At 40.1% G+C, this 26,780-nt stretch overlaps 1 protein-coding gene across 3 annotated transcripts; it reads left to right on the top strand.

Annotated features, from left to right (window-relative positions):
* The first annotated feature begins 36 nt into the window (after positions 1–36).
* Positions 37–25,716, top strand: UBE2D1 (ubiquitin conjugating enzyme E2 D1). Of its 3 annotated transcripts, none has more exons than XM_035137948.2 (7): positions 37–240; positions 16,660–16,723; positions 16,815–16,846; positions 18,910–18,987; positions 20,019–20,124; positions 20,455–20,548; positions 22,909–25,716. In XM_035137948.2, the coding sequence occupies exons 1-7, from the start codon at positions 217–219 to the stop codon at positions 22,952–22,954; spliced, it is 444 nt and encodes a 147-aa protein (XP_034993839.1). In that variant the 5' UTR covers positions 37–216; the 3' UTR covers positions 22,955–25,716. The 3 variants fall into 3 exon arrangements, with proteins under 3 accessions (XP_034993839.1, XP_060130867.1, XP_034993840.1); XM_035137949.2 differs by having other exon boundaries at positions 38–299; XM_060274884.1 differs by lacking the exon at positions 16,660–16,723.
* Positions 25,717–26,780: the final 1,064 nt, after the last annotated feature.

Here is a 26,780-nt window from a genome sequence, read left to right on the forward strand (position 1 = left end):
AGCGGTGGGCGGGGCGTGGAAGTCTATTAGTAGAAGCGGAAACAAAAGACCCTTCGATTGGGAGCGGAGAGGCATCTCGGCCTCGGCCTTAACACGCCCCGTGAGAGCCCGGCCCCCTCCTGGAGCAGCCAACGCCGTCGCCGCCTCCTTCTCCTCCTCTCTCTTCCCCCCTCTCGCAGCTTCCCCAGACCGGCCCGCCCGCATCCCCGGCTCCCCATGGCGCTGAAACGGATACAGAAGGTGAGAGCACCCGAGTGGGGCGGGCCGGGCTGGGCTGCTCGCCGTCCGTTGGGAACTGGGTGAGCTTCGAGCCGCCCGGGCCTCGGGGGGTTAGTAATAGACAGGCGGGGAGCGCGCTTTGGGGCTGAGGGGATGCGCAGGTCTCGCGATGGGCCGGAGGAGGGGGGGAGTGATGGCTGAGGGGGGGATATGGGCCTATATGGAGGGGTTGAAGGGCGGAGGGGGGGGCTCGGTTGAGACCACCCTCCACCCACCCTTTTTTTTGCTTCATAAAAGATGACATGTATATTTTCACGGACACCTTCAGGGAAGCCGTGAGGGCACCCTCTTGTTTCTGCCATGGTTCAAGTAGCCCTTGGGGTCACTGAAGAATCCTTAGTTAAGCTGACAGGCCGCCGCCGCCGCCCCCCCCCCCCAATAGGCAAGCCTTATATATTCGCGTTCGTACCAATACAATGGTGTAGCAGCTTTTTTCCTGGACTGTACCACTTCGGGTGGGAGAGGGGTACAGCGTGTGCTTATTTTTTTCCCCCACCCTCCACACACAACACACACGCATCATATCAGAACAGGAAAACAAGGGTTATCGTATCTAGTTAGGCCATCGAAATGGTTTAGCATCCAAGATTGCTCTTTGCATTTGTGTTTATGTTAAGGTAATAATTTGCCGCCTTGTGCCACCAGTTAGTGGAAAGATGAGATATAAATTCAACAAATAATAATAAATCCCCAGGAGAGCATTTCCACATACACAGACTTCCAACCCACCAGCAATCTAGTAATGTAGCCCAGGAACAAGAAGTAAGGTCTTTGTGAATTGTCTTATCCAGGCTGCGAAGTGTGGAAACGGGTGAAAAGAATGCTTGGGGAAATGCATACTGAGACATCGTCGTTATGTTGCTCCAGAGGCATGGGGTAGATTTTTGTGTGTGTTGCTGGGATAGTGTGAGAAGTTCATTCTGCAGCTTCTCCCCACACTGTGGTCAGCACTTGGGAAATTGGGCCAATGCTGGCAAGAGGGGCGGGGTTCAGTGTGAGTTTCTCCAGCCGTGTTCTGGGCTTCTTCCATTACTAGACAGGAATAAGTATTGATGCAGTAGTTACCGGGTAGCATGCAGCTAAAGCAGTATGATACTTAAACCTAACTAGTTCACATTCAGCCCAATTGGCCTAGAAGGTTTGGAGGACTCACACCAGTGAGGAAACTAGATAAGAACTCAATTGTCTCCAAGGCAACAAGAAGCTCCTGATTTCACCCAAACATAACTAAGTTCAGTGCCACCTAACAGGTATGGCCAAACGTGGCCCTCCAGCTGTTTTGGGACTACAATTCCCACCATCCCTGACTACTGGTCCTGTTATCTAGGGATGATGGGAGTTGTAGTCCCAAAACACGTTTGGCCATGCCTAGACCATATAATGACACAATCAACATATTAATTAAAAATGTGTTAAGTGGGTGGGCTCCTGCTCTACCATTTAGCTTGTAGTTTTGTTGAAACTGTAATTCTTAGTAGCAATTGGAAGTGAACATGGACATCGTGCTGGCAATGCTTTCTGGTTGATGTAATGAGGGCAGAGAGAGACTTGTGGCTTGCGATAACAAGGTGTAATTTTGTGTATTCCCAATTGATGGAGACAGATGACAGTTCCCATCCTCCTGACCATTGGCCATACTGGCTGGGACTGATGAGAGTTGGGAGTCTAATATAATCTGGAGGACCACAGGTTGCTCCACCTCTGCCCCTAAATATTAGGGGTCTAGAACCTGCCTCACTGAAAGAGCATTCTGTGGTCCATTTGCTTCGAAACGTCCCCGTGTTCTTCCCTTTCCCTTGGTAGTCATCATTGCTGCTATTGCCATTTGTGGGGTGGGGGGATTTCTTGTTTCTAACTTTGTTTCCACATGAATGATATGCTTCAGTACTTGCTAATAGTCTAAAAAAAGAAAAGGTATATTCAAATGTTGTCCTCATCAAGTGAATGTTAATAGTGAAAAGCTAGGGAAGGTGAAGGACTGAGAAATTGAAGGTTTGCCAAAAAGGAGGCAAGCTCTATAGATGTCACAGCTATCAGTAATTGGTGTCATTTAACACAGTTTCTTTGTGAATGTAGATAAGGGGAGCTAACTTAACACCATTTCCGAAATTATGTTCAACCTGCAAGAAGAATTGAGATCTCTGACTCATTGTCTACCCAAGGTGATGTCTCATTGCAACAGACACAGTCAGTTGACTTTTGGGAGATTCTCTTTGACAGGAGATCCAGGACAGAAAAAAGTACTTTGTCATATATTGCATAGCTAATTTATGGAATTCACTGCCATAAGATGTGCTGATGACCACCAACTTAGATAGCTGTCAAAAGAAATTAAGAGACAAACAAATGGCTATTAATGGCACCTAGTTATGAAGGCTATATGCTGCTTCTAGGATCAGATGTAATAGGCCTCTGAATAAGAGTTGCTGGGGAACAACAGTGGGAGAGGCCTTTTTCCCTGTTTGTGGGTATCCTACAGGCTTCTAGCTGGCCACTGTAGGAAACAGGATAGGGCTTGGCTTGATCCAGCAGTCCTGTTCTTATAACTCTTCAGCTTTACTTTGTTGTTCTGGGAGCAGCTTACTGCTTAGGGCATTTTACAGATGTGCCAAGGCTGCAATCCTAAGAACATTTACTTGGAAGTAGGCCCTGCTGAAATCAGGACTTGCTTCAAAGGCACAATAGTTAGGAATGGGCTTTTAGAATACTTGGGGTATAGGAAGTATTCCCTTGCAGGTGTTCCTAATGCATAGAGCAGGAGTTCCCAAATTGTGGTCTGCAGACGAGCTTCATTCAGGTGGTCTGCAGCATGTCTGTAAAAATACAATTTAAACTTGTACAACAACATCTAGCACAATGCACTACAATTGCTATGACAGGCAGGAAAAAAATCATGTGGTCCACCAAGACCTTCAACGGCTTTCAAGTGGTCCATGGGAGAAAAGTTTTGGACCACTGGCATAGAGAGTGAAATAGTTATTTTAAATTCAGTTGCACATTTTAACAAGGGATGAGCAGAACTACCTGGTTCTGCTCAACCACAACTTAAGAGTAAATTTTGGATGCTGGTATGATTTCTGCAGTTCACCTATATTGAGGGGTGCTGTGTCTACTAGCCTCATTGCCTCTCAGACTCTCCCTTAAAAGATTTGTGGTATACTCTAAAGACCTACAGTCCAGCCAAGGTAAATACCAACCAACACTGGATTGAGGGGCATCCGTCATGTGTGTCTAGTGCAGATGGAGTAGCTCTTATTCCAAGGCATCTGATCAACAAAGGAATAGTATTTGCACCCTATGCTGGATTTGAAATGTTCAGGATGAGGGAGGCAAACACCACCCTTTGCTTCCTTGCATTCTGGAATGAGCCTGGATAGTTTTAATCCGTATCATGAGATTATTCATGATTGGTCTGTAGTATTCTCTTCTGTTGTATTCTCAGCACTTTTCCCATCTTGGTCATTTGAACTTTAGGGCCTGAGACAGAAGTCCTTGTCATTGTAAGATATTTTCTCTTGTTACACTTCTGATAGATTTGTATTTGACCAATAACCGATGACACTTGATCAGTCAAACTTCAATCCTACTACTTGGTCAGTTACAAGAAGCAAACTACTGTATATGTGGCTGGAACTCTCCATTATAATTTCAGTGATAGGCTATGGCTGTCATTTTTTACGCAACTCAGGGTAAGTCCAATTGGGACTTACTTCTGAGTACTATGCATAAGACTGTGCTGCAAGACCATCTTAGCTACCCAAGCTTTTAATTAAAAGCAATATTTTTTTACTATAATATAAAGGTTTTTGTAAAATAGTATGCTGCATTTTGATATTTGACATGTTTTTTTTGAAATGTTGGTTGTAAATAGCCCTGAGGCCTTTTCATAGTGGAAAAGTACAGTAGGAATCTTACAGGCATGTATTTAAATGGATTTGTATTAAAAGTTGCATCTTTTAAGCTGCTTCGCTGTTGGCCTTATGCCTTTTACGCTATTAAGCTAGATTATAAAGTTTGGTTAATGTATTGGTTCTTAAACTGTGCTTTGGGAAGTGTGAGTAGTTCCTTGAGCTTCTTTAGTTGTCCTTGAAAATATCAGAATAGGGTAAGATTTTGGAAGCTTTCCTTGAAATGGCCTCTCTGCTGAAGAGGCAACTCTTTTAAATTAATATATATTTAAAGTTCAATTTTCCGTTTTGAATATGCATCATTCACATTCTTTGGTAAGCATCTATTCCTGCTCATCCTCTTGACCCTCTGTTTTTCTAGTTGTAATCTTGTTTGGGGTGGGTGCCTATCAATTTTTGCCTATGTTGCTCTCTAAGGCACTGTGTGTGCTAATGGCATAGTCGAAATAATAATGAATACAGTTGTAGCTTAAGAGAGGCTTGCTTTTTGAGTAGTGCAGGTACCTGAAGGGGAAGCTTCAGCAAAACTACCATTGTGTGCCTTGCTTGCCCCCAATTGCATGCAGACCTTCACTGCATTGTGTGACCAGAAAGATAGCAGTTAAGTTTCAGTTAGAAAGCTTTTCAGTTATCTCCCCATGACATAGCCAGAAGGTAAGAAAATGTGGTGGTCTGTGAAGAACAAGCATATTCTGAATGGTGTTCTTTAGTACAGCAAAGGAACCACCGGCTAGCTTCTTTAGTGCTGAAATAAACAAGATGCATAATATAAAAATCTTGCACAGTCTGCAGCTTGAATGACAAATGGCGGGGCAAAGCATTGCTGTTCACTCTGTTGCTTGTAAGACCATGGCAGCTACCGCAGTGTCAGCAATATTAAATAAATAAGCACCCTGCTAAAGCAGGGAGGGAGATGACTGGAATAGATAGTGGATGGCATCATCAGTTCCAAAAATGGGCCCCTTTCTCTCATCAGCCAGCATCCCCAGTGGTGTGGGAGCTGCTGCAGCACTTCTCCTTCATTCATCATGGTGTAAGGTGAGAAGTCCCATGTTGCAGATCTTCTTTTTCCATGGTTATGGCATGGGCAGGTTGTTGCAGGGTAGGATTCTCACCTGTGGACCAGGACCAGACATTTACCTAAGCAGTGAGGCTCAGTGATTCACTGGCTCCAGGTTACAGAAGAACCTACTCTGAAAACACTGTTGCTAAGCGTCATCTTGACTTGAATTCTTTTCTCACCCCCAAAGCCCTCCTAAACAGGCAGGGCAAGTGACTGCAAGCCAGACTCCCAAGTGATAAAATACTAATGAGGAATGCAGTAAATCTAGCTGTAAAATAGTGGTGATTTAGACAAAGGTTGTAAAATTTGGGGGGGGGGGGAGAGACATTTGGAGAGCTATTGTCGATGCAGCTGCACTTCAGGGTTACAGAATCTTACACTTTCCGGGACAGAATCTTACAAGGATTCCTACTAATTGTAGATGACGTTATGCTTTAACACTTGCAGTAAGGCTGACATGCTGCTATCATAAATGGCAAATGCGGCTTGTGTTCAGCCTCCGATGTTTAACTATGGTTATGTTCTAGAGCTGGAATTAATATAATAATTAGCGCACTTCACCCTCCACCCAGCTGTCAGCTGGTGCTTGAGAAGCTTTGCAAAACAAAATACACTCGGTACCCTCTGTGCCTACATAAACTAATAACAAATTAAAACACACTTTTACAAAGGGATGGGAAGGGGAGCTGTACCAAAGAGTAATTTGACAGTGAATCCCTAAAAGCATGTGGGGAATGATTTATATCTGAAGGTACCTTCCACGTTAAGGTGCCTGTCAACTTAAAATGAAGTGGTTGGATTTCTGAAAGTGGGAGGTGTCTCGGCATGGCCATAAGGACAAGGGTTCAGGAGGGGTTGGAATATCTGCTTGATAACCAACAAAGCAGGCTTATGTTCTCTATCTGCTGCCTTCAAGGCAGCCATCATAAAGAATTTGCGGTAAGTTTAATAGAAATACATTTGGCTTTACCAGTGCTTTCTATCTTCCATGAAGCCTTTCCCTATCTGATGAGGAATGCCAATGTGAAAGGAGAGGAGGAGACCAGAACCATGTTTTAGGATGCACTGTCAGAAAGGCATTGGCCGAGCCAGTTGGCCTCACCATCAAATTGTACGCACAGAAAGTTCCTTTTTAACAAGAGGCCTAAGAGAAATTGAGCGCCATGGTTGTCAAAGCATGGGCCACATTTGCAAGGGCAGCGTACGATAAGCAAACATGTACGTTGTGTGAATTATACAGCCAAACAAAATGACTTTGAATGATTGCATACAAGTCAGAATATACTTGGGTTTCTAAATAAAGCACATGACTTTTAAAAACAAGGTGGTTGGGAAAAAAATGTATAGATTCATGTTAAGTCTGGAGTGAAGGGTTTAACAAGCACAGAATCTAATAGTTCCAAATTCCATCTTGTGACATTGCTGGAACCAAGTTAAATAATGACTTACACCAGTGTTGGTTGTAAATATTTTTAATTAAGAAGGGAAGAGATGTAGCAGGGAGATGTAGCCAATTGAGATGTCACGGACAGTGTATTGGATTTGGACTGAGGAGAGCTGGGTTTGAATCTTTGCTCAGCTGTTCACTAGGCAGCCTTAGGCAAGCCACTGTGTCTTGGTCTAACAAGGTGGTGTGAGGGTAAAATTAAATAACTATATGCTCTCCTGGGTTCCTTGGAGAAACTGTGACATACAATTTAAAGGTATAACTGTGGCTCCTCGAATGTTTCACTGTTAAAGAGATGTCCATTCACAATTTGTTTTTACGTTCTATGGGGAAACATTTGTAGAATTCTGGTGTAACACAACCACCAGATAACCAGTTCTTGGTTACTTGTGGAGACTAAACTGAAAATAATAATGCTAAAATACTAAAGGATCTCATAATCAGGGGGTAAGAAAGGACAACTCAAAAAGTTCAAATATCGAGAAGTTTTTCAAGCCATGGTTAAAAAAAATTGTTGGAAGTGCATATGTTGGAATTTTGAGCAATATGTAAAATAGCTGAACATGACTAACAAGTGCGGTTTGGCATCTGCTTCGTTTAAAAAAAACACAATGCAAATTATGGTTATTCACCAAACCTCTGCAGATTAGCATCTGCCCTCTGGCACTTGTTACTGAAAATGTACATGCAACTCTGCTCAACATGTTCCATCTCAGAGTTATAAAAACAATTAATCTTGGAGGAGTTCTGTATTTTAAAAATAGCTGGGGGCATTATAGAGTACATGGAGCTCAAGTCCCTGCTGAGATTAATATTTCTACTAATGTACACGTCTTAACGTGAAGTGCCTGCTGAGAGGTAAAGCTGCAAAGTTATGCTGAACGTTAATCTTTCATATTGTGTTTTGTGTGAAATTGCATTATAGCAACAGTTTTTTATGTTTAATGAGTATTGTCAGAATACTTTCAAAAATTGTATTATAGGTTTCTATCTCAGATTGCCCTGTATGAGGTCCTTTTCCAGAAATAGGTTTTCTGTCATAAAAGCACAGCTTTAATACTAATTTGATCCACCTAGTGATATATGGTGTATTCAGGAAAGTCATTATTTAGAAGAGTGAGCTAATATGTGAGAGAAGGTGTGCTGATAATTTGAAAGGACCTTGTGCAACTGGCAGCTGCTGACTGACTTGATGAGGAAATGAAGTAGACTTGTCAGCAAATGAATGCACTAGATAGAGCAGGACATTATACTGTAGTCAGCATAATGGCCTACAGAGGTTGGACTCACAATTCCCATCAGCCTCTGCAAGCATGGCCACGAGTCAGGAATGATGGGACTTCACTTGTCGTGACTATAAATTGGAAGCTCCTGCATGGAACCAATGCCAGACCGAAAGCAGCACAGTTTGCATTTGGTGCCAAATTTAAACAATGTCCAATGGAAGTCAAGCTTACAAAGGAACAATCAAGAGCGCAGTTTTAAACTTTCAGTTGGTGCTTTCCAGCTGTGGCTTTTACCTTGCCCATGCCAGATGCCATGCAACATCCAGATTGGGAGGTCTAGCAGGGCTAATGCTCCCTAACTTAACGTGCTTCTGTATTCTAGACAGGTTTCTCCTTGCTGTGTAACATCGGTAAAGAGTGTGTGAAACCAGGATCTTGGATTTAGACCAGCTAGCTTAAATGATTTTAGAATGCAGGTCTTCATGGAAGCCTACTGCTTGCCCAGTTAAATAAACTATTACTGATGTCACTATTGCAGTCTTGAGGGCAAAAGAAGATTTGATGTCAAATACATTAATACATTGAACAAGTATGTGTTTTCCTATGACAACATCCCTAGGGGCCCAAATCACAATCAGAACTGCAGGAATTACTGGTTTAACTACACGCATACTGTGATTTGATTGGAAAATCTCTTGCCTGCCCAAGATGCTGTTAGCCCTGGAAGTAATGCTTTCCACCAATGGTAGCTTTCCTCCTGAAGTTAATAGCAGCTTAAGGGGCATGTCAGAGGGGGGCATTGAACCCTGTCTCTGCATGCCCCAATCCTGCTTCCCCCCTGCTTGTGGCCGTTGTTAAAATATAAGCTACACATTAAATGCACCAAAATACACTGGAAAAGTGTGTGAAAAGGGGACATCCCATGGCATCATTCTTACACATGGATGAATTGTTCATGCCAATTAATAACAACATTAAGCTTTTCTATAACATCCCTCAAGTAGTCAAAGCACTTTGCTTTGACTAATATTTTCCACAGGTCTGTCTCTGGTCATAGAGGGAGGTGTAGTTTGTTCACGAGTGTCCAGTGGCTGGGAATTTGATGTTTTGAATCTATATTGGAGGTTTGGGGGAGTGGCAAGGGAAATGGTTTAAAAGGAAGGAACTATAACATTATTGAAGCACAATCTGTTTTAACAATTTGCAGCCCGTCAATACCATATATGTTCTCATTCCCATCTCCCTACCTTGGGTACACTGGAAGTATTTTTGTGGTGTAAATTGAAAAAGCGCTGTTGTGTTTTCTCAACTGTACTGAGGTGCCAAGTTGTTCAGTAAACCTCTGGGAACTTTGGAGAGGTTATTAGGGTGCTAATTTTAAACTCTGCAGGCTCTATTTGTGGTTGGCAACTCAGTGAATCATGCACACAGCTCATCTGCAGAACCACTGTCTAGGACTCGGTGGGCAGTACACATTTACATTTCTATTACTTCTCTTGTTGAAAATGCTACAGCAGAGAAGATGCTTTGGCCATAAGGAGCTATTTCCTTTCTACTGGAAAGAAGAAAGGAGTTAATTTGCTCATAGTTCAAATTTTACTCAGAAATACTTCTTTAAAAATTCATTCAAGCTATTCTTATCAGGATTATGAAGGAATATTTGAATCCATGAAATATTTCTGGAAAGTATACAGTATTTGCAAATAATTATTCATGCCAGAAGTCACTTATTATAGTGAAATGCATTTGATTATTATGTGTGAAATAGTCCTGATTTTCTTTCTTAGGACCCACCACTGGGTATGTCATTTGCAACACAAAATCCCATCCTTGTGACACAAAACGAGCAAAAAACTTTGGCATAGGTTTTGATGGAATACCAAAACTGGGGGTTTGCAGTTAACACAGCTGATGACATAAGAATAACCCAGCTTGATACGGCCAAAGGCCCATCTAGTCTATTATCCTTTTCTCATGGTTACCAGTCAGGTGCCTATGGGAAGCTCCTAAGCAGCACCTAAGTGCAGGATCACTCTCCCTGCTTGTGATTCCCAACAACTGGCATTCAGAGGCATACTGTACAACATGGAGATTGATATCCTCATCCTCCATAAATATGTCTAATTCTTTTAAAGCCATCCAAGGTGTTGTCCATCACTTCAGCTTGTAGGAGCAAAATAACCAATTACTTGTTTTCAGGGCAGTGCATAGGGCTCCTTGCTTGTGTCAGACAGACCGACTCCAGTGTCAGATAAGAGGATTCTGAGCAGGAATTATAGCTAACCCAGGCACAAGTAGCAGCACTAACATGGTGACAAAACAAACACCACTGCTGTCATTTTTATCAAAAGTGTGTGCATGGGGAGATAGAAACTGAAGCCCTTGGTGATGAGAATTCAGCTGAAAGTGTTACACCATTTCCTCCAAAGAAAGCATCCAGTTTGGATTCAAATGTGGGTCAAGAAGATAGCTGTAGTACAGTATGGGGAAAGGAGCAAAGAAGTGATAGGTATAGACCTAGAACAATTTTTAAATGCTGTTTTTTCTTATTGTGAGTGTTTAGAAGCAGGCAAGGACCAGAACACACTCATATTTTTGCAAAAATGATCCTACTCATGATAAATCATCTAAATCAGCTGCTGTGTCATCCTTTTAAAAAACAGACTCTCAAGCATTATGAAAATAGTCAAACTCATCCTCTGTCTGTGGAAGCATAAGAGGTAAAGAAGATCCCACCAGTGCTCTTCTATGAAAGTATATAACAAAATTACCTGGTGATTCGTTAAGCAGAGAACATCTTTTCAATGTGGCTTATTTCTTCATTGTGAACCACTCAATGGCTTTGAAAGCATAATTGAAACGGGAGTCATGATGAAAGAAAAATAAACAAGTACCACTTGTTTGGCCACAATTTCCCAGTGAATCCCCTGGTGACTATTTTGCAAAAAGCACCTGAAACCTTGGAAAAACTGAATATCCAATTTAGAAAACCTGTTGGTTAGTTGGCATAAACAGATCGTATGACCAATAGGATGGAATGTAGAGTTTGTCTTGTTAAGTTCCAGGATACTGTATCAGTGCTGATCTCAGTTCATTGGTTTGATTATGAGGTTGAATCCAAAGTTAATTGTGCTTAGGTGCCAAGGCAGGTTTCAACAATTTAAAATACAAAACATTTTAAACAACGTACAGTCACAAAAATAGGGTGGGTTCCAACAATATACATCGGGGGAGTCAAAGGCCGCGGGAAAGAGGTGTGTCTTCAGCATTTGCAGAAAACTTTATACTGGAGTTGCCAGATGCACCTCAGTGGAGAGCGAGGCATATGACCTAGTTTTAGACAATGCCCTCTTCTGCCCCATCCTAGGCTTCTGATAGGGGGGTTGAACTATGGAGCGGCCTTCCTCTGCTGATCTTAACACCAGAGAGCATCTGTAGGGAAGGAAGTGGTCTTTCCTTCATTTGGGTCCTAAGTGATTTAGGGCTTTAAACAATAATGTGAGCATTTTGAATTTTGCCCAGAAACAAACTGGCAGCCAACACAGCTGTATTAAAACAGGGGTTATGTGATATCTAAATCTGGCTGCTGCATTTTGGACCAATTGAAGTTTCTGAGTCTTCTTCAAGGACGGCCACAGAGAGAGTGCGTTACAATAGTTCAGTCTGGAAGACACCTGAGCATGGCGTACAGTGAGCAAGTCATTCCTCTCCGAAAGGAGCCGTAGCTGGCGATCTGGTTGGAGGTCAAAAAAAGCACTCCTAGCCATCAAGACTACCTGAGCATCCATTGGCAGTGTTGAATTGAGGAGTATTTGCGTTGCTGCACACCAGGGGAGTGCAGGCCTGGCCAGAACAGGCTGTGTCCCCACCTCCTGGACGTGAGAACTTGGGACACAAAACACTTCGGATTCTCAGGATTCCACTTCAGTTTATTTTTCCATATACAGTTTATCAACCACCTCTCCCGATTCAGATGGAACACAGAGACAGAGTTGAGTGTAGTCTGCATATTGTTGGCACTTAATTCAAAATCTGATGACAACTCCCAGCAGCTTTGCCTAGATGTAGCATGGGTGACACCACAAGACGGCTCTCGTCATACAAAACCGTCTTCCATTGCTACAATCTGGAAAGGTTCCTGGGGCAACTTTGCAGGGCACTTAAGGGACAAGATGGCTCTGATTTTTGGGTTGTTTTGAGAGCCACAGTTAGAGCACGTCTAATTGAGGCATCCAGATCATTGCCTCTTCCATTTGTACTGGATCAGCTTGGATTATTGCAGCCTGCCACCTTGAGCCTTGCCTGTCTTGGCTTCTTAAAGCTAAGCATAGAGAGTTGATTGGGTGGGTCTTAGGGAGTGATGAATGATTCCCTGGAAAAGGGGGAAGTACCATCTGGCCTTAAAGAGGGAACATGACAACCCACTAGGAAAAGACAAGCAAATACAGCACATGAAACCTACAAAATGATTAAAAGAGGGTGAACCCTTGTACTCAACATATCCTAAAGATGCAACCCAAAGGGGGGGGGAGTGCTTTGGTATCACCCCTTCAGGGCAGCCTGCACCAGCACCAGTGCAAGGTGTGATGGTTTGGGGATGCCCTGAGCACCTGCAGGCACTCAGGCAGGTGGTAGAAAGCCTCAACAAGGCCTTATCCTCCCAGAATAATAGCCTCTTGGAACCAGCTGTTTCTGCAAGGAGGTAGGGAGCCTGCTGGCAGACTCTGTGCCTCTCCCTAACTCTGCTAGCTGCCTCCTTTCCGCTCGCATCTCTAAGCTCATGAAACATCACAGGAGCTATTTCCTTGAATAGGCATTTTGATTCTAAAAATCCATTACAGTACAGTACTTTCCCTCATGACAAATTGTTCATGCCCATCGGCTACTCAAAAATAAATGGTTAATTTTGATGTACAAATCAGTCCTCGGCTGAAAGGTGCTTCTTAGTGTATATTAACTATTAAGCCCAATGCAGAAAAAAATGTGCTTATTCAGGTTCCGATTGGAATTGGTGAGTTGCCTTTATATATAGTATTGTTTTCAAGTTCATGTACCATTATGAATGAGCACCACTTTTCTATAATATTTATAAAAAGGAGCAATTTCTCCTAGCATAGTGTTAGTCAAAATTTACACCTTCGCTGTTTAGCATTACATTTCCCCACAATCTGTGTGGTATCCTACTCAGAGGAGGGCCATTGAAATCAATGGTTTATGCACAGCTAACCCTTTTTTCAAATTTACTGTTTGTAATGTTATATGGAAAATGATACGATCCCTCAGTTTTTATTTATCATCTCTGTACTCACCTTGATGCAAACTAGTTTCCTCTTTGCTATGTCACAATATGGCAGCAGTTGGGAATTATTTTTTAAATTAACAGCACCCGTTCAAAGAGCTGTACCGCCAGTAGTTAAAGTCTTTCTTGCCCGAAAGGCAGTGCTAAATTTGGAACCGAATGTCATGACAAGAGTTTAGAAGACTAGCATAATTTGTAACAAACAGCATCAAGACTGAGTTTCAGGCAGTGCTATAATTACAAAAGATAACAGCACTGTCATCACCAGCAACATTAGTGAATAGTTATTTAAACTATTTTAAAGGTTTCCCAACCCCCTAATTCTCCCTTCCTCCCCGTCTAGTTAGCTTCAGTTCAAAAGGCAGCACATTTGCTATCACAAGGCAGTAAGAGCTGCCTGAAAGTAAGAGCTGTTTTCCTGACAGTAAGAGCTGTTCGGCAGTGGAATTTTCTACCAAGGAGTGTGGTGGAGTCTCCTTCTTTGGAGGTCTTTAAGCAGAGGCTTGACAGGCATATGTCACGAATGCTTTGATGGTGTTTCCTGCTTGGCAGGGGGTTGGACTGGATGGCCCTTGTGGTCTCTTATTCTATGATTCTAAGGCACATTCAGCAATTACAGTGGTACCTCGGTGTACAATGAACGAAAGTTAAGTATTTCTGTTGATTTAAACTAGAGACTATCATTGGAATAAAAGAAAATAAAGTACAGTACTCAGCTTTGGCTATATCATACCCAGTTTGTAAAAGCTTCCCTATTTGGTCAGCTGGGAGTGATGCTTAATTACCATAGGTGAGCAGGACATGTATAAGCCTGACAAAATTTGATGTGAGGACCCTTCATTAATTTGCACTTCTCTCATACTTATTTAAATTATTTTGAAGAATCCTGTTTTTCCAAATGGCAGCCAGCCTTCTCTAAACAATCTTGGGGAAACTATTGGCTCTGTTATCTGAATATAGTAGCTGGCATGTTACGCTCACATAATAATTTCCTTGACCTTCAGAAAAGAGCTCTCACCTATCTACTTGCAACTAATTTTATTCAGAGAAACGAGTTGCATGCCAGTCCAGTGAGGTCATTCAAGTGTACACTTGTCCGAATAAACCAATGGCAAAATCTTTTGGAAGTGCAGTTCCCTTTTTAATCTAAGTGGCTCAGGTTTCACTGAGAGGGGAGAACAAGTTATATGTGCAAAGCCAGATATTACCAGTTCAGGAGAGGATCCACAAGTGTCAGATTTCCAAGCACCATGAGTCATAAACATTGAAGCCAGCAAGCTCTTAAACAAAGCAGCAGAAATCGAGGCAGAGGGAAGACATCTTTACAGTTTCCAGCTTCAGATGAAACCAAACATCCCTAAAATTGTTCGCTTCTCTAAAAACCTACTGTACTTGGTTGAAGCCCAGAAACATGTCATTCAGGGGTGGCAAGATTCTTTTCACCTGCTGGTGCTCAATACCTGTGCAAGCAATGCTACGAAAAGCTTCCACTCCTATGGGGTTCTCTGCTCCAAATCCTGCATGTTCCACATTATACCATAAGTCAGGCATCCCCAAACTTCGGCCCTCCAGGTGTTTTGGACTACAATTCCCATCATCCCTGACCACAGGTCCTGTTAGCTAGGGTTCATGGGAGTTGTAGGCCAAAACATCTGGAGGGCTGCAGTTTGGGGATGCCTGTTCTAGAGAGTGATATAATTTAGCATGTTCACTTTACTTGTATTTGGTAAACAAAGCTAAAAACCTTGAGACTGTCAAACTTGCCTAATATTGTATTTGCCGCAGTTTGGGGATGCCTGCCATAAGTTATCCAGCAAAGTCCCATGTGAGTCCTACATATGCCAGTGAGGCCAATGCAAACAGTTCCAGGATACTGAGTTACCACTTCCATCCATGCCTTCTATATGCTCTGCTCGAATGAATAGTCCCAGAAGAAATGTTCATGTGAACAATCCTGAACTGTGATTTTTTTCCCTCAAGCATAGCTAGAAATCTATTTTGTACCAATCAAGATGAACCCATGGATGGCATGGTGTTATGTTTGCTCACCTTCCTGCTGCTCATCAACCACTGGTTGGTGAACCACATATCCAAACCAACTATTTTGCATGCCACCAGTAACTCATTAAACTTATGTTTGCAGTGGGTGAGCAAAATGTCCAGAGCAGTATTCTGGAGAATTGAAGTCAGCTGCAACATCCCTATGAATGGCACCTTCAAAAATGATGTGCAGAGAATTCAGCTAATTGAAAATTGCACATCTACGTGATCAGCAAGTAACACCGAGAACTTAAAAACCTAAAGTGATGATGCTAAAATGTACTCAAGAGACTGCCTCTTCCCTATATTCGGCTGAGAACACAAAAACCTGATCAGTGCTCTTTTGAATATCTGTGAGGGCAGACATTCGCCGATGGCCCTAACTAGGAATCTTTTTCAATCCAAACACCGAATTCCTTGTGGAAGCAAAAGTGAGCAGAGCAGGTGCACACACATGCAAACACACACACACACACACACACACACACACACACACACCTTAATTTAGGCTAGCAAGATGCAGTTAAAGGACATACTCCAACCAGGGAAAAGTACCTGTGGGTGCAATGGAGGGTCTGAGGTTCCCCATGTTTGTGCTAGACCAGGGCTCATCAATGTGGTGCCCTCCAGATGTTGCTGGACTACAACTTCCATCATCATTGATCATGGTGCCTGCTGCTGACGGTAGTTAGAAGGGCACCCACATTAGACCTCAACAGACATGGTTAGTGAGGAGAGAGCTTAACCACAGCGTTTCAAGCTTCATTTGGTAAATCGTAATTAAGCAGAAGTTTGAAAGGGGAAATTCATATTGTGGAAAAGAAATGGAGGTTACTGTTTGGGCTTTGGAATGGAATGATACGTTACACACAGAGAAGGAACCCCCAGAATAGCACATGGAGGAAGGAGAGGAGGGATCATTCTGTCTGGCATTCTGCACCATTTATTGTAAGCCATTCTGGGAACCTTTTTGGCTGAAGAGCAGAATAAAAATGCTTTGATAACAGTGCATTGTTTGTTCCTGTTTGCAAATCACAGACTAATATTGTGGTCAACTTGAGTTTCAAGTCCACTTACCAATGTCCTACATCAGGTTTTTCCCATTTGAGAACTGATATATTGTGGAATGCGTACTCTCTTCTTGAATAACATTAATGGAAATGAAGCGTAAATTATATGCAGTAAAGTACGGTGATCAGCCGCCTAATTTAATTGTAGCGCTGAATGCTGAATTGGTTGTCATTGTATTTGGAAAACTCTGTCTTCATTGAAATTTTTCTTTCCTTTTTGTTGTAAATTGTGGGAGCACTTGATCAAACCTAAAGAGGATCCACATTTGGATAATTAATCTTGGGTTTGTTTAAGTAACATTGCAAATGTTTTCATGTTTCCTGTAGGAGCTAAGTGATCTGCAACGTGACCCACCTGCACACTGTTCGGCAGGACCTGTTGGAGATGACTGTAAGATCTTTATAGTTGATGGCAAGATACTTTTGCCTATTTTGTTATGCTTAAACACTTAAGAAGGTGAATAATATTTTGTGTTTTTCAGTGTTCCATTGGCAAGCAACAATTATGGGACCTGTAAGTATGCAATTTATACATAACTAATCTTCTGATTCCTCTTCAGTAATAAGCTTTAATGGATTTCTGTATTCTAGATAATAGATGTCAGTGTTTTCTAGATCGTAGAATCATATGTGAGAAGGAAATAGATTGTGGTTATTTGTGGACCAGAGATGTACTTTATACACAATGAGAGAGACACTATCACACTTTATACATGTTGGCCAACATAGGGAATTAAAAAATAAACTCTAGAGCTGGGCTGGAGATTAAGCCATTCAGGAACACTAAGCCAAGGTACTGTTTGCTTTTAAAGCCAGAATCATGTTTTTCATATAAGAGATAAGTGCAAAGACTGTAACAAATAGGGCCAACAGATGGGAGTGCAGAGACCTATGGTAGTGGAGAGCTATGTGGAATAGCAAGTGAGCTAACAAAGATGGGTTCAAGGACCACTGGTGTTTTATTTGTGATCAATCTACTACCGTACTGGGTTTATATCCAGCTGTGGCAGAGTAATCCCTATTTCAGAATTCCCTAATTCACATTCCTGTACTATGAAGTCATACATTGTTTTACGTAAATGTACTACTTTCCCAGTCCAGCAGCTGCCTTCAGACAAGTGTTCTTTTAGTAAACCATAAGGCATGCAGAAATTATGTATAAAAATGAATTTATAAAATCAGACTGATGAAAGTTTATATAACCACATATTATAGATTATATTTCTATTGCTGAGCAAGAAACAGCTCTGTTATTTCAGAACACTGAAAAGTTCTTGATAAAACTGAAAGGTCTTTCCTATTTCAAACTTTTGAACACCTTCTGTTTTGGAGAAATATCTGTGACATGAGTGTAAGTTATATACACAAATCTGAAAGCAAAAGTCTATATAAATGAGCCTGTTTCAAAAACACTCAGCTTTTCACACAGAGCTAGAAATGATTATCCTCTATCCCCACTCGTATTTGTATTGACAATAGAGCCGTTTGCAATCAAAATGCATATAAGACAATTGGGGGTAAAAATTAATGGTTAGGATACAGAATAGAGTTGGTACATAATCACATAGTGTCTCATAATATTGGTTACATTTTAATAGCAAGGCTTATAATTATGGCTTATAGAAATAATTAATTTGCCCTTTTTATATTCCTTTGTAACAAGAAGTACAGTACTGTATATTTCTAATCATTATAACCTTTCTCTTTCAAGTTTCAGCTTGATTACAGTTCATTTTCATTAAGCTTGCATTTTATTGTATTATCTTCAACACAAAAATAGTATTGATATCATGATAGATCAAATATGAACAAATAGAGCCATATCTGGATAGGAATTACAGTACATAGGCATGTTCTCAAAATCGTAATTTGCTAATTAATATATGCTTTCTGGTATGTGCCTTCATAATAAAATGGACTGTTATTTCTATTTGCTTTAAAAAACCTCAAGTTAAAAAGATGCATATCATCAGAAATTTGTGTGTGGTCTAAGGTGTGCAGAGAAAGAAGTGTCCTAAAAAGAACATACTGAGTTGTGGTTTTTTAAAGTGATACACTTGTTTCTCTATGTGATATGGCCATTGAGTTCAATATATATATATATTCAGTGATTTGAGCTGCATCCCCCTGATCAAAAAGAAGTGGGGAAAGATACTTTAAATCTGCCCCTCAAATGTGCATAGCATTGTGGTATTTTTCAGTTTCTATGTGTTCAATGCTCTGCCTTTTGAACTTCATTAACTTGTTTTTCTCAGGTAGGGGGGATTTCTGCAGAATATACTTTGAAACCTCTTCTGGGTTATGCTTCTATACACACTAGATCTGAGCCTGCAAACACTTTCTTTTTAAAAAAAATGAGCAGAATTTGCAAAAATTACATGATAACCTAATACTACATTTTAGTTTTTGCATCATGCTCTGCATGATGTGGGTTCCTGTAACATGGAGTGTAGTGGCCACAGATTATATCTGTTGTTGAAGAAGAGGAGGACTAAGGCTTTGAACCTGGGCAAAGTGTACTAGAGAGACATTGGTTAAGAATGAAAGCATTACCTTGTTAATTTGCTTGCTTTCCAGCCTGATAGTGCATATCAAGGGGGAGTCTTTTTTCTCACGGTACATTTTCCAACAGACTACCCATTCAAACCACCAAAGGTAATCTTTTAAATGTGATATGTGCTTTTCAGAACTAAGTGTAATATGCAAATATAAATGAAAATTAAATGTAGCATGTGCTTTGTAGAATAGGGTTTGACATCTGTTTTGATGTATTCATTGTTTTGGGGAGGCTAAATACATTGGAAGGATCAGTATAGAATAGCATAGATAACTTATTGAAGCAAGAGAGAATTAAAGAGGGCCTAGCCGAGAGCCTTGTGAAACTCTTAAAATGAGTTATTTATTCCAGGAACTCTTTCCACACACAGCTTAGTGACCATGGAAGGTAAAAGGTAAAGTAACCATGATGCAGGAAATTCTGTGAAGTGTACAAAGCGCACACTTGGTTTTTGCGGAATACCGATCTGGCCTATTCTGTTAATACACATTTCTAACCATGCTTGTGATTTTACTATTTTACTTTACTTTGGATGTAAATCACTTTGGGGCTTTTTTAGTAGGAAATGATGTATAAATTAAATAAACCTAAACCTATTGGTCTCTATGCAGAGCTTCTCTGACATTATTGATCTTGGTACGTTTCCAACAAACCCCATTTTCCTCAAATGCATTTTTTAAAACTATTGGTCTGTAACTCCTTTAATAAGCAAATTGCTTTAATGCATCTTTGCGCTATCCCATTGCTAATCTTAATTTTTGACAGTCTTAACTTTGCTAGAATTGCATGTATAAAGGTAAAATAGGAATTACTGCTTAAATCTGTTTAAGCGGTTGTATGTTTTCTGTGGAGCTTGCATTTAGCTGCTGCTAGATGAATTGGATTGTCATGTTCTACATAGCCCATAAGGCACTTTTTTATATCATCTTACCCAGGGAACAGCTATAGCTAATACTCCTTGTGCATTCGTAACAGATTGTGTAACAGAACGTATCACTACTTGTTATCAAGCCAAGGTATTTGGCTTTTAGAGATGTCAGATGGAGAAATAAAATACAGAGTAACAAAAGCACAGTGTGTGTGTGTGATTAGAACTCTGTAAAAATATGTAACCATTCTTCTGTTGCAGATTGCATTCACAACAAAAATATACCATCCAAACATAAATAGTAATGGGAGTATTTGTCTTGATATCCTGAGGTCACAGTGGTCACCTGCTCTGACTGTATCTAAAGGTAACTATTTGGAGAAATACTATGCCCAATTTAACGCCACCATCCTTGTTTCTGATTATGATTTATAGCTGAAAATGCATCTAGTTTAAAGGAAGCCATTATCTAGACAGAGGTGTTTGATCTTCAAAGTTTTCCACAGGATCTTATACCCAGATGCGTTGGCTGTGTGACCATGTACATCATCTACTATTTTGGAAGGCATATCATTCAAAAAAGTTGGAAAATCTGCATTACTATAAAGGATAAAAACTTTGCATCTACGTCTTGACCTTTACTATCACATTCATGCCATAAACACTCTTTAACTGATCTTTTTTCTTTTTAATATAGTTCTTTTGTCCATATGCTCTTTACTTTGTGATCCTAATCCAGATGACCCTTTAGTACCAGATATTGCACAAATCTACAAGTCAGACAAGGAAAAGTAAGTATGGATATATTTTTTGAAAATCTGAATCAGTTGGTTTTGATATTCTTTCCCTCTCAACACACTTACGATTTAACTACTCTGATAGGGTGATATGCAACAGAGGAGCTACATTGATTTCAGCAGGTGTACTCTTGAATAGGACTCATGTTGGATATCATCCATAAGTGTTTTTTAGCATGAAAAAAATGGATTTTTAAAAAAGCTTACAAACAATTGTACAGTGGTACCTCGACTTACGAACGACTCAACATCCAAATTTTTCAACTTCTGAGTGGGGCAAATGGCCGCACGCTTACGAATTTCTCGACATCCGAACGGAAACCACGGCGGTTTTAGATAGGGTTTTTTCGACTTACGAATTTTTAGATGGGGTTGCTTCGACTTACGATTTTTTTCCGTTTCCAATGCTTTCCTATGGGAAATCGCGTTTCCAATGGCGCTTTTCAACTTACAATTTTTTTGACCTACGAAGGTGCCTTCGGAACGGATTAAATTTGTAATTCGAGGTACCACTGTACTACTTCAGAATGTTTACAGCATTCCACTTTGACATCTTGCATACTTGGGCCACTAAGGACAGAAGTAGAAAATTTTAAATTTGCATTCCTCAGATTGAAGCAGCAGTTAAGTTTGTAGAATTATTTAACTTGTATACCATGTCAGCCTTGTTCCTTCCTTTTTTCTGATGTATTACTTATCCTAAAGTTCTCTGATCTGCCAGCTTGGCTTTAATGTGTGAGCCAATTTCTATATAACAAACTGCTTTGCAAAGTTCTGGACACTCACCTTTGTGTCCCTACAAATGTTTGGAAGAGAACCTCATTGAACTTTTTGGGGTGTCATCAAACTGACCCTGTGTTCAGTCGTATCATCTTTGGTCTGTGGTTCATACTTCCCTTGCTTTGAGCTAGACTTTAAGCTAATTTAGACTAGCTAAGAGGTTCATTGTCTTCACCAGTGTGGCATCCTAGTTTGTGAGCAGATTGAGATGGTTGTTATTGTACAGTGGTACCACTACTTATGAATTTAATGTGTTCTGAACGCACATTCGTAAGTCGAAAAAATTTGTAAGTCGAATCCCATAGGAATGCATTGGGAGAAAAAAATCGTAAGTAGAAGCAACCCTATCTAAAAATTCGTAAGTAGAAAAAATCCTATCTAAACCACATCCAAGATGGCGGACGGAGCTCCATTCGTAAGTAGAGTTATTCATAAGTAGAGGTACCACTGTAGGTGCTTGTTTGACTGGCTGTAAGTATCGTACTCAGCCTAATGAAGGTAACTAGGCTAATTCGTGTACATGTTTGATTCAGGAAGATGGCAACAAACCTGCCACGTGTTGGATAATATTTGTTGTAATTCAGTTTGTAAACTTCCGTCTCTTAAATTGTAAGGCTGAGAAAGGGGGAAAGATGTTGAGGTGTAGCAATATGAAGGCATTGTAAAGGTTACAGATTGCTACTCTAAAGCCTGTACTTTGGGATTTTCCCTTGTCGTAATCACTGTGCAGCCCTGTCTGTATCTTACATAGTGATGCTGCCCATTATCAGGTTAGTGTCCATCTGTTGCACCCACGGCAATTCGTGTTTTGTAGTCAACTAAATCCAACTCAAGAGTAGACCCATTGAAATTAATGAATCTAAATTAGTCATGCCCATTAAATTCCACTAGCATTGGATCCCACGCCACCATGTTCAGTCTGTGACTTTATCTGTACACAGCTTCTCAGCTGGGCTGCCAAACTCTCTATTTGGCTTGTATCCTAAGCTCTGACGGACCAGGAAGGATGCAAATGTACACACTGATTGTGTGCAGATAGCCATGATATTATACAATGGAAGCAATAGGTGTGCATCATGGGGTTCTCTTGCCTCGGAAAATCATTAATTATTAGCTGCATTTCCAAATCACCCTTCCTTCCAAAGACTTCAGGATGATATACAAATAATAATAATAATAATAATAATAATAATAATAATAATAATAATAATATTAAAACACAAAATAGAAAATCATAACAGTAACCAACACACTTTAAAATATCTATAAAATGCAGAACCATTAAAATGCACCAAAACCATCTGCTACTCTTAGGTGTTAACATTAGGACTTTGCATCCTCCATGGACTGTTTTGCTTTCTACTCAGCACCTGCTCTTTTGCCCAAGTGTGAGCATGGGTGCTTCCTACTTATCACTGCTCAGGTTGCCCAAGTGTCCTTTGAATCTATACTTCGTTTTCTAAGCAAAGATAAGTAACGTATAACCAAATAAGATTGTTAAATAAGCCACTGAATAAATTTGTTGGCAACACTGTGCTAAGCTTGTGTGTTTTCACTTTTATTTTATTTTACAGATACAACAGACATGCAAGAGAATGGACACAGAAATATGCAATGTAAACTTTGAAGACTTTTTCATATATACCAGAGTACTGTAAATTCTAGGGTTTTTTCAAAATTAGAAGTAAATGGAGCACAGTTTACTGTTTCAGTGTACCATGAAGCCCTTTTTGATTTTCACCCATATAAGTGTGTTTCTGGAACAAGGAAATAACTACGAAAATTAACATGAAGACTGTGATGAGAGTATTTATCCTTTTTGTATGCTTTGCAAAAGACATTTATTATGTTTTTTTAAAGATAACGTGGACATCTCTGTCTCCAGCCTACAAGATCCATAATGCAGTTGTAGAGCAACCAAATTATTTTTGCTGAAAAACTAGGTGTTACATGAGAGATATTCTGTGTGTCTTTGAGATGTCAGTCCTGTAAGTCTGTGTTTGAATTTCATTCTTTGTTAGTTCATTGTATAATTTGTATTTTTTTACTGTATAGACTATATTTTATTTACCATGCAAGTCAACTCACTTTAGACTTTCTGCACAGTATTGAAAAAAAAAATACAACTGCTATTAAATGAGTGAACTATTCCTCCCCAGAGGAATGCTCTATAAACTGATAAACTTCTTAAAACAAACTTTGCACTCTAATTCTCAGTATACTGATTATGGAGAAACACTTGGTTTTGATTCTGTTGCATACTTAATTTTATTGCAATGTGAACTAATTGCACTACTCTGTAGAAAGAAATGTAACTAATTTTGTTCTATTCACAGCTGACTTTTTTATCCCATAAGGGCAGTATAATCTCTGACCTTTTAACAAAATTGACTTGAAGCTTTTCCATATAAATAAAATGTGTTTTTTACTACTTGTCTTGGCTGTTCTTTAACTCTTGCACATCCTTTACATGTGCTTGCTCTGAAAAGATCAAGTTATTGTTAAATGTGTGAATTGCTATTGGGAGAAATTGGCCTGTGTGTTTGAAATTGCTGTGAACTGATATTATGGTAGCTGTTGCATAACTTTACATGCAAATTCATTGTGTTGTGTATATGATCTAAGTTTTTGGATCTTGTACCCACTACAAAAACTTCTCTTTGATCTCCAAATCTTGCTTAAATTGATATCAACTAATGTTGAAATGTCACTGAAGCTTCTTCTCTCCCTCACGTGTATAACAATATATTGATGTTATACTTCCACACACTAAGCTGATGCCTCTAAACGATTATATGTATACTTCACCTTGCATGTAAGGAGAAAAACAGCCTTAGGGACTTTACAAATAAGAGTGCTTTAATTTTAAAAAAGTATGTTGCTTCTGAGGTAGTAAATTGTGGCTGTAGCAATTCTAACTAAACACAACTTACTTGACTAGGAGGTTTTGCCACCATAAACACCATTTGACCCCTTTCAGAGAAGGGAATAGAGTCCTAGTGTTTGGCTACACCAAGGAACAATTAAACAAAAACCTCAAAACTGGAATAGGTAGAAATGTGGCAAGTATCCCAGTGGCTATTTTTTTTGTATTACTGGACTTAAATAATAATTAAAAAAAACCTGTTCAGCATTTTAATCTTGAAACTCTTGGATAGTTCTGACAGCCTAGGAAATAAATCTCTACTTATCCTAATGGTCATCTAGGCTTCAGTTGTTTACCTCAATCTGTACAATCATAAGATGGAAGCTTTCTGAAATAAGCACTGAAAAAAATTCATTGCATTCTGTAAGTGACTTTGCTTGCTGTGAAAAAAACCATTTCTACAAATAGCCAATAAGTGTTTCAATTTAGTATATGATTGCTTCAGTGTACTTGAAAAAGGGGATGCCATAGCTTGAAAAGCAAAACTATTCACATTTTGACATACTAAAAAATTACCCCTTGGTAAAATATTCTGATGGAGTGATTTCCCAAACTTTTTTGCCCCTATCTGTCTTAGATGTTTATGATAGGCTTGTCCTGGATTAAATAATTTATAGTCCTTTAATCCCTTACAATAAACTCTTGTGTAATTTGGTAGTTTGATTTGCATGCCTGTTAAGTGAAAGAACATTTAATCTTCTGCTTTGCTAAAATTATATGGAGGCTGGTTTGAAACTGTTTAGATGTTACTATGCTTTGAAGTATGCATCATACAAAAAGGAATTTACTTACCATAATGCAAAGTCTTCAGGCTGAGCAAAAGGTGCAGATCAACAAGCCTCTTATTTTTGCTTCTTGAGAATTGTTTGTGAACAAATGTGTTGAGCCCATACTTGTCTCTCTTTTCAGTGACATTTAAAAGTAAAGTTCAGAGACTGGTTTTACATACTGTCAGGCCAATCGTAGCGCCTTTAAGCAGACAAGAACTCCATTCTCTTGGCTTACTTTAAACCACAGCTTCTGAGGGTGTTAAGCATTCCCTCTTAAGTATTTTTGTATTTCCTGGTAAATGTTCTTTTGCTGTTTAAATGATCCATTGTGAAAGTTCCTTCCCCGCCCCGCTCCTTGTATCATACATTTGCTCAGTCCTGGTGCTTCCATTATGGTGGCATAAATGTTGTCTGTGCTTCAGTCCCCTCCACCAAATACCAGTTTATACTATACAATGCCTTAGCGAGGGCACTAACTGAGCCATCTCATTCTCTGTATATTCCTCACTTGGCACTATTGGCATGACTAAAGCAAAGGATCTCTGTATCACTGAAATTCTTGAAGTGTAATCTTTAGTCATTCTAGTTGTTAAATAAGGCGTACTTTCTAGCTACTTCTGATGTGGTAATTTTTCTGCCTAAAGATGTCAGCTGAGGCTTGAATGAAAATAAAGATTTGATTTGAATCCGAGTGTGTCGAGTTTTATTCTTAACTTCACCCTTTTGAGTGAGAAAAGGAGTGGTAGCACTTTAAACTTGCAAGTGGCAGTTGTTTCCTGGGGGGAAAGTGTGGTTTTGCTATCCAAGCTGTTAGAGGAGGCTCTGAGTTCTTTTGGAGCCGTGTACTGGAGTGCTGGCAAAACCAAACATTACTGAAAGTGCCTGGTTCTAAATATGTAAGATGTGACTCAATAGCTGTGTTGAACTCTCTTGTATTCCCATGGTTCTTTCCTTAAGGGTATAGCTTGTTGTCACAGAAGCAAACCAGAAGCATGTCACCTAAGGCAGAAACAACTTAATATATTGGATGCAATTATCTTAAAGTAATGAAGACTCCCTGTTACATGCTTGTGGAATTGGGATTAAAGCCTTTCCTACTATATAAAGGCACTACTAGTTTAATGTGAAAGTGCATGTGTAGCCAGTATTAATAATGCTGTTCTGCAAATCTATGGTGCAGCCATATTTGGAGTGCTGTGCCCAGTTCTGGTCGCCTCAGCTCAAAAAGGATATTGTAGAGTTGGAAAAATTTAGAAAAGGGCAACCAAGTGATCAAGGGGTAGAGCGATTCCACTGCACAGAAAGGTTGCAACATTTGGAACATTTTAGTGTAGAGAAAAGGAGAGCGAGTAGCAACATGATAGAAGTTTATAAAACTATGCACGTCATGGATAATTTTTTTCTCCCTCAGAACACTAAAACTCATGGACATCCAATGAAGGGAAATGCTGGAAGATTTAGGACAGATTTTTTTTTCAAAGTACTTTATTCACACAGCACATAGTCAAACAATGGAACTTGCTCCCTCAGAAGAAGGCAGTGATGGCCACCAACTTGCAGGGCTTTAGAAGCTGGTTAGGCCAGTTCAATCAGTACCAGTAGCTGGAAACCACTGGAGGGGAGAGCAGGCTCTTGTGCTCGTGTTCTGCTTGCTATTTTCCCACAGACATCTGGCTGGCCACTGTGAGAACAGGTTGCTGGACTAAATGGGCCATTGGCCTCATCCAGCTGGCTCTTCTTACATTCTTAT

Source organism: Zootoca vivipara, chromosome 5 (assembly GCF_963506605.1).
Source record: "Zootoca vivipara chromosome 5, rZooViv1.1, whole genome shotgun sequence".
Classification (NCBI taxonomy): domain Eukaryota; kingdom Metazoa; phylum Chordata; class Lepidosauria; order Squamata; family Lacertidae; genus Zootoca; species Zootoca vivipara.

What these genes read in the sequence shown, in the direction of transcription:
- UBE2D1 (XM_035137948.2), top strand. Translation starts at nt 217, where the DNA reads ATGGCGCTGAAACGGATACAGAAG. An exon ending in AAGCAACAATTATGGGACCT is followed by an intron (nt 16,847 to 18,909) that starts GTAAGTATGCAA and finishes CTTGCTTTCCAG; the next exon opens with CCTGATAGTGCATATCAAGG. An exon ending in ACCCATTCAAACCACCAAAG is followed by an intron (nt 18,988 to 20,018) that starts GTAATCTTTTAA and finishes CTTCTGTTGCAG; the next exon opens with ATTGCATTCACAACAAAAAT.